At 37.3% G+C, this 17,309-nt stretch overlaps 1 protein-coding gene across 1 annotated transcript in view; it reads right to left on the bottom strand.

The window, feature by feature from the left end:
- The window catches only part of ZNF804A (zinc finger protein 804A), a 469,844-nt gene extending 464,292 nt beyond the window's left edge, over positions 1 to 5,552 (bottom strand). The window contains exon 1 of the mRNA XM_006864030.1: positions 5,442 to 5,552. Within this exon, the coding sequence (XP_006864092.1) occupies positions 5,442 to 5,552 (111 nt within the window). The remainder of the gene's footprint in view (positions 1 to 5,441) is intronic.
- Between the last annotated feature and the right edge of the window lie 11,757 nt (positions 5,553 to 17,309).

Here is a 17,309-nt window from a genome sequence, read left to right as displayed (position 1 = left end):
GTTCCGACTCGATGGCACCTGACAACAACAACAACAACATCACCTTAACCCACTCTTACTCTAGATGTCACTTTTATAGGACCAACTCAACATCTGATATATTTCATCTTCTGCAAAATCATAAATGTACCACTTAAATGGTTTCTGTGAGCAGAGAAACCTTTTAAATTACATTCTCTAGGAGATACAGAAAGCAGGTAATGTAATATTAGATAATGATATTAAAACAAAAAGCCATGTGTTATTAAGTGCCATGAAGTCGATTCTGACTCATAGTGAACCTATATAGGGTTTTCAAGGAGCAGCTGGTGTGTTTGAACTGCTGACCCTGTGGTTCCAAGTCTAGTGCTAATCCTACAGTGCTAGACCAGAAGTCCAAAGGCCATTTAGTATATTTGAAAGACCTACTTTTAGCTTAAGGAATCCTCATAGCATAAGGGTTACTATAGTTGGGCTTCTAACTACAAGTCAGTGGTCAGAATCTACCAGCTGCTCTGTGGAAGAAAGATGAGGCTTTCTGTTCCCATAAAGATTTACAGCCTTATAAATCCTATGTTGTTGTTGTTGTTATGTGCCGTGGAGTCGGTTCCAACTCATCGCAACCCTGTACAGGGTTTCCGAGGCTGCAAGTCCTTACAGGAGCAGAAAGCCTCATCTTTCTCCTGCAGAACAGCTGGTAGTTTAGAACTGCTGACGTTGCGGTTCACAGCCCGATTCGTAACCACTACGCTACCAGAGCTCCTTTATAAATCCTATAGGAGCTCCACTCCACGGCACATAACCACCACTACCACCAATTTTAGTTTATTCCTTTATATACACGAAACACAACCCAGAAATTTTCATACTTTTCAGAATTAATACATATGAAAACATTGAGAGTGACAAGAAACATGCAAATATTTCAAAAAGAGCAATGTGTTCCAGCAGATTCAAAATGAATAGGCACATTCCTGACTACATCTTAGCACATAACTTTAATGCATAGTATTTAGCTTAGAGACTATGGTGCCTTACAATTGTACATCTCAATAAATGTGAATGAAACAATTGAACAAATAAGTTAAGAGCCAATTTGTAAACTAATCTTTCTTTTCTCGATAAATTTGGCACTTAATATTATGAAATGAGTGTTTTCCAGATACAAAGCTTAATATAGATAAACATTAGTGATGCTTACATACTGTAAGAAAATAAGTAAAATAAATTTGAATCCAAATTATTTTGTGGATGGTACCACTTCTCCCATCTGGTGTGGTACTGTAGGATCAACACTGGAATTCTAACCACAAGGTCAGAAATTCAAACCCACCAGGTGCTCCTTGGAAACCCTACATAGGGTCACTATGAGTCTGAAGTGACTCCAGGGTGCTTAACAACAACTCCCAACCTGGAGCAAAGTGGAAAATATAGATGACACAATGCATTCTCTGTGTTAGTATAAATATCATTATACCAACCCTTATGGGTTTAGTAATTTAACAGATGCATTATAAAGAAAAATTATCTGGAGTCAGGAATCTGCTTTCTATTTCTGACTGACTACATAATTTTAAAACTAATCACTCATTCTTTTTAAATTCCATAGCCAGTAAAACCAATACCTAACAGAATACAATGAACAAATTAGTAGTGATTTCTAAAGTTGTAAAAGTAAACTTCAAACTCTGTCTTATTTTTAAAAGGTGTAATTAAGGCAAAGAAATATTGTGGATCTGTTATAAAAAATAAAAAATATAACTAAATATCCTTATATAAGAAACTTATTTTTACACAATGATGGATTGACATTTTCTAAACAAAATAAGGAGAATACTTGGTAGGTAAACTTTATGTACTACCATAAAAGTTAATAACCAATTCAAAAATATTTTGGAGCACTGATAAAATATTTTCTGGAATTAAAGCTAGTATCACAGATAAAATGCAGTTTAAAACAAAGATCACAACATTTTTCTTTGTTGGTAAGACAGTTCTAAATCTGAGTTTTGCATGTTTTAGTTTAAGTTGGCTGTGTAATAAAATGTATAAATTCATAAATACAGCCAAGATTAACAAATTTAATCTGTATATTTTGTTGTTTTGTTTTTTCCTCAGACTATTATGCTTGGATAGCAAATATGATTTATGGGAAGGACAGTACAATTTGATATCCTCAGTATAAGCATTACATTCTGGATTAAGGACTAAAACAACAAATTAAATCAGTGTCACTGAAAGCTGACTATACCAGTCATACTATAAGAAACTTCCAATTCATGAGAAAATACTATGTTTAACCATTATTTGTTGTTGTTGTTGTTGAGTGCCATCGAGTCGGGTCCGACCCATAGCGACTATTGTAAATTAATCCTGCACTTTTGGAGATGTTGAGACCAATGTTTTTAAAACCTGAAATTAAACAGTTTCATGTGAATAAAAAGTATTGAAATTCTTTTGAAAAGCACTTTATTTCTGTGATCAACTTTATGTTGTTTAGTTCTACTTTCCTAAAATTAAATAAACACTTAGGACAGTATTTAAAAGCATGAAAGTTAATAAACAGGAAAATGGTGATGATACAAAGGTAAACTTCAAAATATGACAAATTCAATTCGAAATAGTTTCAGAATTATTATCCACAAAATTGAGAGGAAAACATTTTTTCTAAATATGGCATGTATATTTTAAAAGATAATATATGTGTTTTGTTTTAAAGTTGCTAATTCTTGGAACTTTCTGTCCAGTTTTCTGTTGGCTACTATTAGTGCTATGTATTATTAAGATTACATTTTAAAGTATAGATAGCTCTTTTGAAAGAAATATTAATTTGTGAATTCTTTTTAAAACCTCATGATTACAAGCATACTTAAAAATAGGCACAAATTCATTCCTTCAATAATATAACTCACCCAAAGGCATCTGCAACATAAGACATAATTTAATGAAATTATTTGAAACAAAGTTGAATCAGATATGAAAATCTGTATCATTTCAGTAAATGTAAATCTCTTGCACACAAAAGATAAATAGAGAGAGGTAAGCGATTTATAAATACAACTGGGAAGTACTAGTTGAGAATGTTGTGTAAATATCATTCCTTATAATTTAGAGAAATACTTGTCAGCCTTTGTAATGCTTGTTTAGGAGCTCTGGTAGCGTATTGATTATGCGTTGGGCTGCTAAGCTCATGGTCAGCAGGTCAAAACTGCCAACTGTTCCCCAGGAAAAAGATGAGGCTTTCTGCTCCCAAAAAGATTTACAGCCTCGGAAACCTACCCAGGATCGCTAGGAGTCTCAGCCTACTCGGGAAGCAACTCCATGGCACACCACCAATGCTTGTTTGTTACTTCTGAGATTTGCTTTTATTGAGATTTATTCATTTCACTTGGTGATGGTGGTTACTGCTATGGAGTTTGTCCCAACTCATAGCGACCTGCCATAGGGTTTCTGAGGCTGTAAATCTTTATAGGAGCAGAAAGCCTCATCTTTGTCCCATGGAATGGCTGGTAATTTCCAGCTGGTAACCTTGAGTTTATCACCCTGACCCTTAACCACTAAACTGCCAGAGCTCCTTAATTTCATTTAGATAGCTGCTTTTTGTCATTCACTTGAATCACTGGGACACACTGGAAAATCTAGTCTTAAACTTTTTTCATTAATATGAATAATGAAGCACTGATCAGCTTCAACACACATAATGCCTAAATAGCAATTCAAGGTTGACTGAAAAACCAAGATTAACAGAATTTTAACTTGAGGCTTGATGACTAAATTTTTTTATGAATACCATTTATTGTATTTTTTCATTCAATATTATTTTGACTATGGAGGTGAAATCTTGTTCAATAAGTTTGTCTTTACTGTAGTGAGATTTGCTTTGAAAAAACAAACTAGTGATTCATCAAAATGAAGATAATTTTTTCCAGATGTGTTTGCTTTGCATCTAGTTGAATTATCTAAGTAGGACTACTATTTCTGTTACTGCCTTTAATCTTTGCCCACAACTCTGTATAGTATTCTACTAAGGACAACCGGGGAGGGCTAGTTTCACTTTTTTGAACTCAGCAGCACCAACACCCACATCCAGAACAACAATAAATCAAGAAAATATCCTTGTGTTATGTATCTTAAATGAGTTGAGAGAAGAAAGCCAATAGACTAAAGGGATAAAGAATGAAACTAAAATACATCTCATCATTGTCAGAATTCACTTAAAATTTCAAATGAAAACTTCATTCTTGAAAAACACACACCACAACACAATCTTTGTATTCAAATAGAATTATATCTTCAGACACTTAAAATTAGAATAAGAATATTTACTTTTGAATTGAGTTTATTTTTAAACTTCCACCTTCTACCCCTCAGGCGAAAGGGGAAGGGATTAGCTACTTGCTAATGGCCCCACACTTTAGTAACAACACGTATATTTACATTTGTATATTAGCATTTTACTTAGGTGTATGCTCTTTGTAATGTTCAATCTAATGAATCTTCCCTCCACTTTCTTTTTCTTTCTGAAGCTGAAGACTTCTGAGGTGATACCAATACTTTAGAGTTAGTTCTACAAGGAGGTTTTTGTAGCTATCAGGAGGTTTTGCTGAAGACTAGGAACTATTTCCCTGCACTATCTCAGTGTTCAACATCTCTTCTCCCACCAATCAGGAGTGCTCTTCCCACTAGGATGTGTTCAAAGATAAAGCTCTGTGGTCCAGTAGAACATTCCAGCAACTGTAAGAGTTCTGTTTATCTAACATGTTTCCTAAAGACTGAGATTGTAGTGACTGCTCCTCACACTAATCCCCAACCTCTTTAGAGAGAATATCAGAAAGTTAACAGCAAGGGTTGTGGAATCTTCATGTTAAAGCTTAGTACTGACAATTTCTCACTATAGACTTTAGTGTCAAGTCCTTCAGGAGACAATCTGACTACAAAGTCTACATGAGACAATCACTCCATCCTACTACTTCCTCTGACAGTAGCCACAAGATTTCCTGCCTCCATCGGACACCATAGTCCATCACCTCTAGCTCTCTCAACCAAAAGATTTATTATAAGGTGATTTGGGATTAGAGTCTCTTTTTTTCTTTCTTTCTTTCTCAAAAGTCCTGTTGATTTAAATTGCTTCAAATAATTAAAGATTGTGGCAACTCTTCGTTATTATGGAGTGAGATGGACAGAGTAGGGAGTATTGTTGAAGTATCTACTAAAGCTATAATGTTTCCCCAAGATTCTTGCTTAAAAATAATTTTTTATACCTAATTCTCACACCATACTCCCAAGATAAATAAATTAATACATTATAAATAGCTACATCTCCAAAACCTTACAGTAACATCAACCAGGCACATCTTCTAAAAATGTCCTACTAGGCAGAGAAGAAACAGAGAGGGAGAGGGAGAAAAAGAAACTGAGTGCGTTATTCAACAGAGAAGAAAACACAAATCAGAAGCGATTACCAGAGTTTTGGTCCCGTTCTTGCTGAGAGGGCCCCGGAAAACTCCCTTGATGTTGCGAAAGTGTCCGTTGCTGAGATGCGTGGAGCTGATGACAATGTAGTAACACTCCATGGGGCAGCCGCCGCCTCCTCCACAGCAGCCGCCGCTTCCATACACCCGCGCCCGCAGCCGCAGCGCGCCAGAGCCCGGGGAGGGTGGGCTAGGGACTCGCCAGCAGGGCAAACCGCCGCCTCTTGTACACCTTCCAGCGCCCGGCTCACTACACCCCTCTGCAGTGGCTCTCGTGTTTCCGCATCTTCGCTCCGCTCTCCCTCTCTGTTCCTCTCTCTCAGTGTCTCTTAATTCGCCTCGGGGTTATAAGTCCGCGGGAGGATCCCGGGATGGGAGGGCCCAGACGTGTAGGACCTAGCCAAAGGGGAATCAGTGCCCGCGAGGCGGCCAAGCGGAGCCAGGCAACGGGAGTCGCCCGACCGGCAGTGGTGGTGGTGGCGGCGGCGGCGGCAGCATCCCCAGCGCTTGGCTCGCACACTCGTAGTTGGTGCTGCTCGCAGGCATGAGTGTTATTATAGTGAGCGGCGTTGCCGGTCCATTGCACTGAGCCAATGGCAGGGAGCCACTGGGCTGATACTGAGAGCTGTCAGAGGAGTACATCTGTCACCCGCTGCTCCCCCGCCCTCCCCCGCCGCCGCCGGGACCCACGGCCGCGCCAGCCAGGGCGCGAAAGGGAGCGCGCAGTGAACCAGGCGCTCCCAGCGCGGCGCGGCGCGGCGGCCGCAGAGGGCGAGGGACGCAACGGCCACTGCGGGCGGGCGGCAGAACGGCTGGCCACCGAGAAGTGGGAGACTCCTATAAGGTGCAGGCGGAGGGGAAAATGAAGAGACAGCGATTTCCTGCTTAGCAGTTTGGTGTGGGGAGAGGGGAGGGGGGCGATAAATAAATAATTCACTGCCAAAAGCCAAACGTTTCCAAATGCAGCGAATCCCAGCGATGCTAGCAGTGGCTCCCCCTTCAAGATAGTTGCTGCCCGTTGCGTTTGACTTATTTGATTTTATTTATTTTTAATGTATTTTTGGTAAGGAATCTGTTTCCTGTTCTGAATCTTAGTAGAGAAAAGAGAGCAGGGAGTAGGAGGTGGGGTGGAAGGACGCCTCTACCCCCTCCTCTGTGCAGAAAATGTGAAAGCTTGTATTGATGATGATAGTGTGGGGGGAAGGGGCGTTGTGGCGATGCTAGTCGAAGTGGATAGAAGATAAAACTGGGACTCCTAGTTTATGTGCCTTTCATTTTGGCATTCCCCTCACCCACCTCCCATGAGAACCTCAGTTCTTCCTAAATTGCCAAAGCTGAGAGGAAAGGGATGCTTTGTAGCAAAGAAGCTACTGCCAGGAGCTTGCTTTGCATTTCTCTATAGTTCTGCAGCTACAGAGCGTGATGTTTAACAAAAGCGTTCGCCCAAGAATCAACCAGAAAGAATAATCTCCTGCAAGGGAACTAATGTGTTTGTCTTGCAAGTAGAGAAGGGGGTATGCTAAGTTTCCTGGAGGCAGCCAGTGGAGCTTGTTTTTATGGGGTTAGGGCGCAGCTGCCTTCCAGCCCTTCCTCTTACCCAGGTATTTCTCTCTGAGTAAATTTAGGTCTTTTGAGGTGGTGGAGTGAAAGTATCCCATCAGGTGTGAGTGTGTGTGTGTGTGTGTGTGTGTGTGTGTATGTATATATATATCATTAGTCCTCACTTAAAAAGATCGATAACTGTTCATATTCATAGGAGACTGGGAGATGGTGCCTTCAATGGATTTACTGAAGGCTTTCTTTGCCTTTTGCCTTGAATGGCTTAATTGGTTAAAGCAGATTCCAGAAAATTCTGATGCTTCTAAGGCAGAGCAAACTGCACTTTGATATAAACTGTGTTTATGTTATTTATTTCAGGTTCGAGATTTCCAGATGTCCCATTCCTGGTGTTCTATATAGAGTTTTAGAGCAGGGATCCTGGAAACCACAGTATGGTTCTTAAATAAATTTTCCAGTTTGATATCACTTTTTAAATAAGAATATTCATAAGGAAGGCAATAATGTAAAACATTATAAAATATTGGTGAAAATGGGGGGTGGAATGTTAGAATCATCTAAAGAGAAATTCTCTGCCATGCTGCAGTGCAAAAAAAAGAGTTGTTGTGGACTATCAGAGCTTTTTATGAAGTGGCAAAGTTATTTAGAAGCACTGGCTAAATTTCTCACATATCCACTTGGGGGAGTCTGGAAGTCTTGTGAGAAAAAGCATTTACAAAACTTTTATACTCTATGGAAGACAACACCAAATGATTTGTTAGAATTCAATATGTAACAATGCTATTAGAAAGAAAAAGTCTTTAAGTGATCTCCAGTAACATTATGTGGAAATGACTCATTTCTGACCCTAACCATTACAGAGCTATTTTTCATTTATATTTTAAAGATTCAGGTATTCTCTGGAGACATCACTTTTGAAAGGACTGGTGACCTGTATGGTTTCCAGCATGTTGGAGTTTGGGGAACTTGTGGTTATTAAACAGGAGCTAAAATCTTTACTATTACTGAGCCATACAAAGAAGATGAAAGTAGCACCATAAGATCAAATAAATGCTTTCGTTTTTGGTGCATATACATGTCACAATAATCTAAGATAGGGCTTCTTTGAAATTCTTTTTTTTTTTTTTCCTCAAAAATACTTTAGTGAAATGTTTAGATATGGATCTAGAGCATGAAGCCCAATTTTCAGTTCAGAAAACAGGAACCATGATCATGTGAATTCTCTGTCCCATAGAAAAGAAGATTCACCATATAATGCTGTATTATATTTATCATGGAAAAATGTGTATGTAAACAAACACATACACAAGGGACATCCAAAGTACTAAATTGAATTGACATCTAATGGAATTTTTCCACAAACTTTCTGAAGGCCCCTCATTTATGTGTATATAATATGTATATACACTTATAAGGGAACATAGTGTCTCTGTAGGATAAGCGCTGGAGTACATACTGTTCAAGCTCACCAGCCCATCTTTGGGAGAAAGTCGAGGTTTTCTGCTCCCACAGAGATTTAACAGTCTCAGAAACCCTGTACAGGGTCTCTGTGAGTTGGAACAGACTTGATGGCTTAACAGCAATAACAACAACATGCATATATATGGGTCTTTGTGTGGTGCTGTAGGATAAGCATAGGCTTGCTAATCAAACCCACCAGCAGTGTCTCAGAAACCCTATACAGGGTTGCTATGAATTATAACTGACTCGGTGGCACTTGACAATAAATATATATTTATTTATTGTCAGTATATGCATATATAGAATTTTCTAATAAATATAAACTTTAATGAAATCCCATAGTGATTTATAAAAAGCTACTTTCCTGTATGGTGTTTCTTCCATCCTTTAAGTTATCAGCCCAGTGCATTAACTGTTTACATCACCCAAGTACTCTAAGTACATGAATAAGCATCTTTACATTTCCTATGTAAAAATATTTCTGCATACTTATGGTCTATTCCCATTATTTAAATTGATCCTAATTTCTCAGGACTATTGTTAACCTTTTTGGCATTAACTCTTTATGTGGAACAATGCCACTCTAATATTTAAAAAATAATATAGTTTGCTTTTAGTAATTTAGAGAGTTCATAGATTACTTTAATTCGTTAACTGCTTATTCTAAACATACAGAATCAATATCTCTTAGTTAGAAAATATTTAAAATATTTTGTGGGATAAGTATAGATCATGTGTGTCTATTTGTCAGCTTTCCAGCTAAGAAACATTGCAATTAAAAAATGTAAAACTTTTCAATTTAAAAATGTAAATGCAAAGTGCTAAGTGACAGTAGACTAACAGTTTTACAATTTGTTTCTGCCACTATTATACTTCCATTTTCCATTTGTATACCTGTATACCCCTTTCAATAATATAAATTCAAATTAGGATTGACTATGTTTTGTGCTTGTATTGATTTACCTCTTCATTCTTTGTTCTTCATATTGCTTTGCTTTAACCCAAATCTGGCAATTAGATTCTGCTCAGTAACCAAACAGTACTCCTAGTCAGCTCCTGGCTCATATCCTAGATTTTAGGACAATGTTGTTGCTCTGATATGTAGAACCAATGTAATATCCTCTTTCCCAGATCAGTGTAGGAACCCATGAATCCAAAGTCCTTACGCTCAGTCCAGTTCTTCCAAACAGAAGCAAATCCTTCCATAATTTGCTGACTAATATCCTGGTGTGGATGAGCACTGAACTGCTAACCACAATTATTTATCCTCTGACCTCCAGTTTTGGAACATGACCCAACAGCCTTAAATCTGACCTGCTAATTTTGGGATTCATCAGTTTCCGTAGTTTGGTATCAGACCTGTCCATTTCGAATTTATTAGCCTCTGCAATCATCTGAGTTAAGAGAAGCCTGACGACGGACCCACATACTTGGCAGCCTCTAAAGTTGTGTGGACCATTTCCTTGAAATAAATTTCTTTGTACATAAATCTCTATCTCTTTTACTGTCTCTCTATGTTTTTATCTCTCTAGTTGAATCTTTCTTTTTGACCTCTCTGTTGTTGTAGTAGTGTGCCATTGAGTCTATCTAGAGCTTCAAAGACTGGCTGGTGGGCTTGAACTGCCAAGCTTGCAGATACCAGTCCAGAGCTCTATGCATCTATATATAGAGAGAAAGTTTTGGTGTGGCATTGTTGGGTAAATACTGGACTGCTAGTCACAAGTCAGCAGTCACACCCACCAACTATTCCTTGGAAACCTTATACAGGGTTGCTATGAGTTGGAACTGACTTGACGACACTTAACAACAACATATGAGAGAGAGAGAGAGAGAGTAAAAGCGCTGTGGCTCTGTAGGATAAGTATAAGTACTGGTCTTCAAACCACAAGGTGTTGGCAGTTTGAACTCACAAGACACTCTGCCAGAGAAAGATGAGGCTGTCTGCTTCCACAAAAGATTTACAGCTTCAAAATCCCTATCAGGATCACTATAAATCAGAACAGACTAGACAACACTTAAAAATAACAAACTTACCACAATGCTGGTGGATCATAGCCAACATCTGTTCCTTGGAAACCCTATACAGGGTCACTATGAGTTGGAACCAACTTGAAGGCAGACAGTTCACAGCAATAACTACGTTTGAAACTCTGTGTTACTACTTCCACAAGCTTGAACTTCCTACTTCCCATCATGATAATCTCGATGTATTCCCTGTAGATTTGGATTTCTCTCCATGACTAAATTGAATGAGCAACAATGCAAATTGAAAATTCATTCCAGCAATTCAGCCTTTCCTCAGCTTCTGTGAACTAAGTTTCTATTTATGTGTCATTAGAAAAAAAGACATTTCCCTGTATTTTTCAAATGTATCTGTGATGTATTCTTAGTGGTCACAGAGTGTATTGTGGGTATTTATAAATTCTCTTCATTGCTATAAAATCTTAACAGAATAAGTATATTCCTGATCTATGTAATCGTAGAATTAAATAATTTATGAGCAAGTGCCGCTACTGCTGTATTTGCGTTTGTGCTCATGATCACATTGGTGCCAAGAATTACTAAGTAGAGAAAATATGGAAGAACTTTGCAATTTAGCACATAATTGATTCATTTGTTCTGTGATGAGGCCAACTGATGCATGAGTGAAGGTGTAGCATAGTTAAATTGGAAACAATTGCTGAAAAACTGAAGCATTATACAGTGCCTATAGTCACCATATGCTTCAGTAATGATGAGATCAGTATTGACACACTAACATTCATAAACAAATTTATGTTTGGTGACAGGATTTGATTTCAGCAAAGCATCATCTGTAGTATTAAATTAAGGTTGCAAATTTGAATATTTTGTCCATTGTAATTTATTTCTATTTTGTGTATGTGTGTGTGTTTGCATAAGAACTACAAGCATATGGAGTTTTGTAATTAGTTTGATGGTAATATCTTTAAGTAAAATTATGCTACTAGTAAACTTGATCTATGCTAGGGAATTTTTTAAATGGATCTATATGCTGTTTGATGTGCCACTTTGGGTGAATGAGCTGGACTGCAAAGTCGCTTTGAACCACAAGGTCAGTGGTTCAAGCTCACCAGCTGCTCCTTGGAAACCCTATACAGAGTTGCTATGGGTTGGAACCAACTCTACAGCACTTAACAGCAACAATATGCTATTTGTAGAACAAGACCAATACATTGTTTGTGGCAGTTAGAATAAGCAATTCTAATGTAGCATCTTACCTGTATCACCACTTACCATGTAAGAGGTTGAAACACGGCCTAGATCATCCTGAGATTAAGACTTTGTTCTCAGATTCCTGAAAACCAGTCCTCTTAATTGGAGCTACTCTTCTTTCTTTCTTTTCTATTTGAGTTCCTACAGCCAGCAATAAAGTCACTTTGTGCTACCTCCTGTTACCGTGAACTCCAGATCTAGATTCAACCACATCTGCTGGGCACGCAACCCATGATCTCATCTGTGGCATGTCTGATGTTTCTCAGATAGCATTTTAAGGGAATGTATGCATGTAGAAATAATGGAAGAAAGATGAGGCCTTCTACTGCCACAAAGATTTACAACCTGAGGAACCCTATACAGGGACACTATGAATCAGAACTGACTCAAAGGTACCTAGCAACAACAATGTAAGTTATCTAAATATGAGAAACACTGAGGATGGGCTATGTATTGAAAATTCAATAGTCACCTGATCTGCACCTGACATTATTATTGTATGGTTTGAAGGATGATGGCAATATTTTTGTATTAGTAATAGATCAAACCCCCATAGGTTTAGTTTTATATTTAAATTTTCTTGGTTGATATGTGTGGTCTTTTAAAAGCAAAGCCTTCAATTTAACAAATCAAATACCCTTTCAACTGTATAAATAAAAAAAAAAAAACACCATTATAAAAGAAACACACTACCAATTAACTGTAAAATGCAACAAATTATAAGACATATCTAAATCACCAAGATGTAATTAACAACAGGATATATTAGATTCAGTGAAATATAGAACCTATATTTGGATAGACACTATCACAATTAAAACCTTACTGTTGTTTTAAGTGCAGTCTGGTCGCTCCAATTCATAGCCACTCTCTATCGGGTTTCCGAGGAGTGTCTGGTGAGCTTGACTCACCAACCTTATGATTCAAACTGATTTGCAGTCCAGCGAATTAACCCACAGTGCAACACTAAGACTCCAAAACATTGCTAGAAACCACTATAAGAGATGTCCAAGTAAAGTAACCAATATTGGACAAATAATGAGCCAAATTACCTTACTTTGTAATTTCAATAATTTCACCACTAAAAGAAAATAAACAAGGTATTATCTTGTGTGCTTCCAAATTTTAATTTCTTTGATTTTTCTGGCAACTTGCCTAAAACTGATGTTGGGTCAGGTCTGAAAGTACAGAACACAAACTTATTTCCCCTACTTCAAGATCTGTGTCCTGAATTACTGGTTGCTATTGTTGTTAAGTGCATCTGAGTTGGTTCTGACCCATAGCAACTCTACATAGGGTTTCTGAGTAGGAGCTGGTAAGCTTGAACCACCGACCTTGGAGTTAAAACCAAATTTGCAGTCCAGCACATTAAACCTCAGTGCCACACCAGGACTTACTGGTACAAATGTACTGATTGTGAAAATACTAAAATTAAAGCAAATGTAAAAAGAATCAGACAGAAATTTCACATTTTGCTTAAGTTCAATATTAATAAGGAAATAAAATATGTATTGCATCCCTTCCACATATTTTTAGAAAATGATAAATCACCTGTTGAATTATATTTAGCTAATACTGATTGTAGCTTTCTTTTCTGTATTTGTTTTCCTGTTTGTTTTTTACCAATTCTATAAAGTAGTCTTGTGATCGAAGCCATAATAATTCTTAATTAAGAGCCAAAGTACATTCTCAATATGTTGCCAAATAAGTTAATATTTGGCATGATGTATAGCTAATTTACCAAAGGAATAACCCCTCCCCCCAAAAAAAGTTAAATGATTTTTACATTAACGGGTTTATGTCAGGTTGTCACACTGTGATGACTTTTGCATTGACATGATGCTGGAAGCTATACCAGTGGCATTTTGAATGCCAGCAAGGGGCACCCATGGAGAACATGTTTCAGCTGAGCTTCCAGACTAAGACAAACTAGGAAGAAGGAGAGGCTAACTATTTCTAAACGTTTAGCCACTGAAGAGCAGTGAAATACTGTCAGACAGCACCAGAATACTGAATATTGAAATATGATGATGAGGACCAAAATATTGTCAGATATAGTGAGAAAAGATGAGTTACTCAGGTTAGAAGGCACTCAAAATACACTGGGAAGAACAGCCTCCTAAAAGTGAAGTTGATCTTGATGACACGAATTGAGTAAAGCTTTCAGGACTTTCATTTGTTGATGGGGCACAACTCAAAATGAGGAGAAACAATGATCAACATCATTAATAATTGGAACATGGAAAGTATGAAGTATGAATCTAGGAAAATTGGAAGTTGTCAACAAAGAAATGAAACACATAAACATAGATATCCTAGGCATTAATGAACTGAAATGGACTGGCAATGGCTATTTTGAATGTGACAATCACATGGTTTACTATAACAGGAAGACAAATTGAAGAGGAATGGCATCACATTCATTATTAAAAAGGACATTTGAAGATCTATCTTGAATTATAATGCTATCTGTGATAGGATAATATCCATATGCCTACAAGGAAGACAAGTTAATATCACAATTATGCAAATTTATGCCTCAACTACTAAACCAGTGATGAGGTAATTGAAGAATTCAGACTTCAATTGATCAAATATGCAATAAAGATGTATTAATAATTTGGGGGGATTGGAATGCAAAGGTTGGATATAGTGGAAAGATCAGTAATTGGAAAACATGGCCTTGGTGATAGAAATGATGCTGGAGATCACATGATAGAATTTTACAGGATCAATGACTTCTTATTTCTAAAAAACAACAAAGATGATGATACACATGGGCTTCACCAGATGGAATACACAGAAATCAAATTGTCTGTATCTGTGGGAAAAAAACAGTAGAAAAATTCCATAATATCAGCCAAAACAAGATCAGGGGCACACTGTGGAACAGACCATTAATTGCTCACATACAAGTTCAGGTTGAAGTTGAAGAAAATTCAAACAAGTTCACAAGAGTTAAAATATGACCTTAACATATCCCACGTGAATTTAAAGATCATCTGAAAAACAGATGTGATGTATTAGACACTAATGACCCAAGACCAAAAGAGTTGTGGAATGAAAATAAAGGGCTATTAAGACAAGAAAGAGAGTCCTGGTGTGGCACTGTGGGCTAATGCGCCAGACTGCTAAGCCGTTTGAACTGCAAGTTCGGCGGTTCAAGCTCACCAGCTGCTCCTTGGAAACAGTATACAGGGTCACTATGGGTTGGAATCGACTCGACAGCACTTAACAACAAAAAGATAAGAAAGAAGGAAAAGACCAATATGGATGTCAGAAGAGATTCTGAAACTTGCTGTCCAGTGTAGACATGCTAAAGCAAATGGAAGAAATTAGGAAGTAAAAGAGCTGAACAGAAAATTTCAAAAGTTTAGCTCTAGAAGATAAAGTCAAATACTCTAATGAAATGTGCAAACATCTGGAGTTAGTAAAGTCAGGATGGCAAGACTTCATCTCTCATACTTCAGATATACTGTCATGAGGGACCAGTTCCTAGAGAAGGATATCATATTAGGTAAAGTGAAAGGTCAGTAAAAAAGAGAAAGACCCCAATTAGATGGATTGGCACAGTGGCAGCAGCAAGTGGGCTGAAGTTAATAAGGATTGTGAGGATGGTGAAGGAATGGGCAGTGTTTTGGTGTGTTTTGTATATGTTGTTGTGCTATGAGTCCTAATTGACTTGAAGACACCTAACAACAACAACATGTTTCTTAACCTTTTGGAAATAAATCTGGTAACATATATTACACTAAACATTGCATGCAACATTTGATTCACCCATTGCATATCTGGGACTCTCTTTAAAATAAAACTATTAAAAATACAAACTAAATTCACTACTATCTAGTCAATTGTAACTGGTAGCAACACTATAACACATATAAAACTGCTCCATATGGTTTTTGAAACTCAATCTTTACAGTAACAAAGTACCTCATCTTTCTCCAGTAGAGTCATTAGGTCTGAACAACCAACCTTTCTGTTGGGAACGTAATGTTCAACTTGCTACACTAGCCATACTCCTAAAACTACCAATATCAAGGGTATTTATAAGAATGCTTAATGTAACATTATTCAATTGTTCATAGTGATAAAAATATAATTAAAGGCAATAGTTAACAACAAGGAAGTAGCTGTGTAAATTATTGTATACATTATTAATCTTCCCACAATTCTTCTGGTCTTTGGACATCAGTATCTAATTCATCAAATCTGTTCTTGATATGATCTCTAAATTCAGTTGGGATATGTTCAAGGTCAGATATTAGCATTCATAGACTTGTTTTAATTTTCTTTATCTTCAGCCAGAACTTGAATGAGTCATTAATGGTCTGTCCATGACCTTGTTTTGGCTGATGATATGGAGATTTCCCACCAGCTATTACTACAGATGTAGTCAATTTGATTTTGTGTATTCCATCTGGTGAGGTCCATGCATATAATTGTCTATTATGTTGGTTTTTAAAGGTATTTTCAATGAACAAATCATTGATCTTAGGAAATTCTGTTATTCGATCTCCAGCATAATTTATACCACCAATCTCTTATTCACCAAAGACTGATCCTTTCCCTTTGTTTCCAGATGGGATGACATCAAGAACACCACACAGGAAGAAAACAAAAGATCGTAAGAAAGAAGAAAAAAAGAGAAGAACAAAAATGGATGTCAGAAGAGACTCTGAAACTTGCTCTGCAGCATAGGACTGCTAAAGCAAATGGAAGAAATGAGGATGCTTCAAATAAGCATGAGAAGACAAAATCAAATAATGTGTTGTGCAGAGATCTGGAGTTAGAAAACCAAAAGGAAAGGACACACTCAGCATTTCTCAAGCTGTAAGAATTGAAGAAAAAAATTCAAGCCTCGACTTGAAATATAGAAGGATTCTATAGGCAATATATTGAATGATGCAGAAAGCTTCAAAAGAAAATGGAAGGAATACACAAAATCATTATGCCAAAAAGAAATAGTCAATGTTCCACCATTTCAAGAGGTTGCATGTGATCAAGAACCAATGATAATGAAGGAAGAAGTCCATGGTGCACTGAAGGAATTGGCAAAGAACACGACTCTGGAAATTGATGGAATACAAACTGAAACAAACTGAGTCAGCACTGTAGGCACTCACTCATCTGTGCTAAGAAATTTGGAAGACAGCTACCTGGTCAGCTGATTGGAAGAGATCCACATTTGTGTCAAGTCCAGAGAGGTGACCCAACAGAATTCAGAAATCATCAGGCAATATCATTAGTAGTTTATGCTAGTAAAATTTTGATAAAGATAAATTCTAAAATAGCTACATTGACAGGGAACTGCCAGAAGTTGAGCCAATTCAGACTAAGGTGAGGAATGAGGGATGTCATTGCTTATGTCAGATAGCTCTTGACTGAAAGCAGAGAATATGAGAAAGATATTTACTTGTACTTTATGGACTACTCAAATACTTTTGATTGTGTGGATCATGACAACCTTTGGACCACATTGTGGAGAATGAGTACTCCAGAAACTTAATTATGTTCATGAGGAACCTGTACATAGACCAACAGGTAGTTGTTTAACAGAACAAGGGTACACTGAATGAGTTAAAATTAGGAAAAGTGAGTGCC

The sequence above is a fragment of the Chrysochloris asiatica genome, unplaced genomic scaffold (genome assembly GCF_000296735.1).
Source record: "Chrysochloris asiatica unplaced genomic scaffold, ChrAsi1.0 scaffold00059, whole genome shotgun sequence".
NCBI classification, from domain to species: Eukaryota; Metazoa; Chordata; class Mammalia; order Afrosoricida; family Chrysochloridae; genus Chrysochloris; species Chrysochloris asiatica.
Note: the sequence above shows the minus strand (reverse complement) of the source record. Positions and strands in the feature narration are given on the sequence as shown.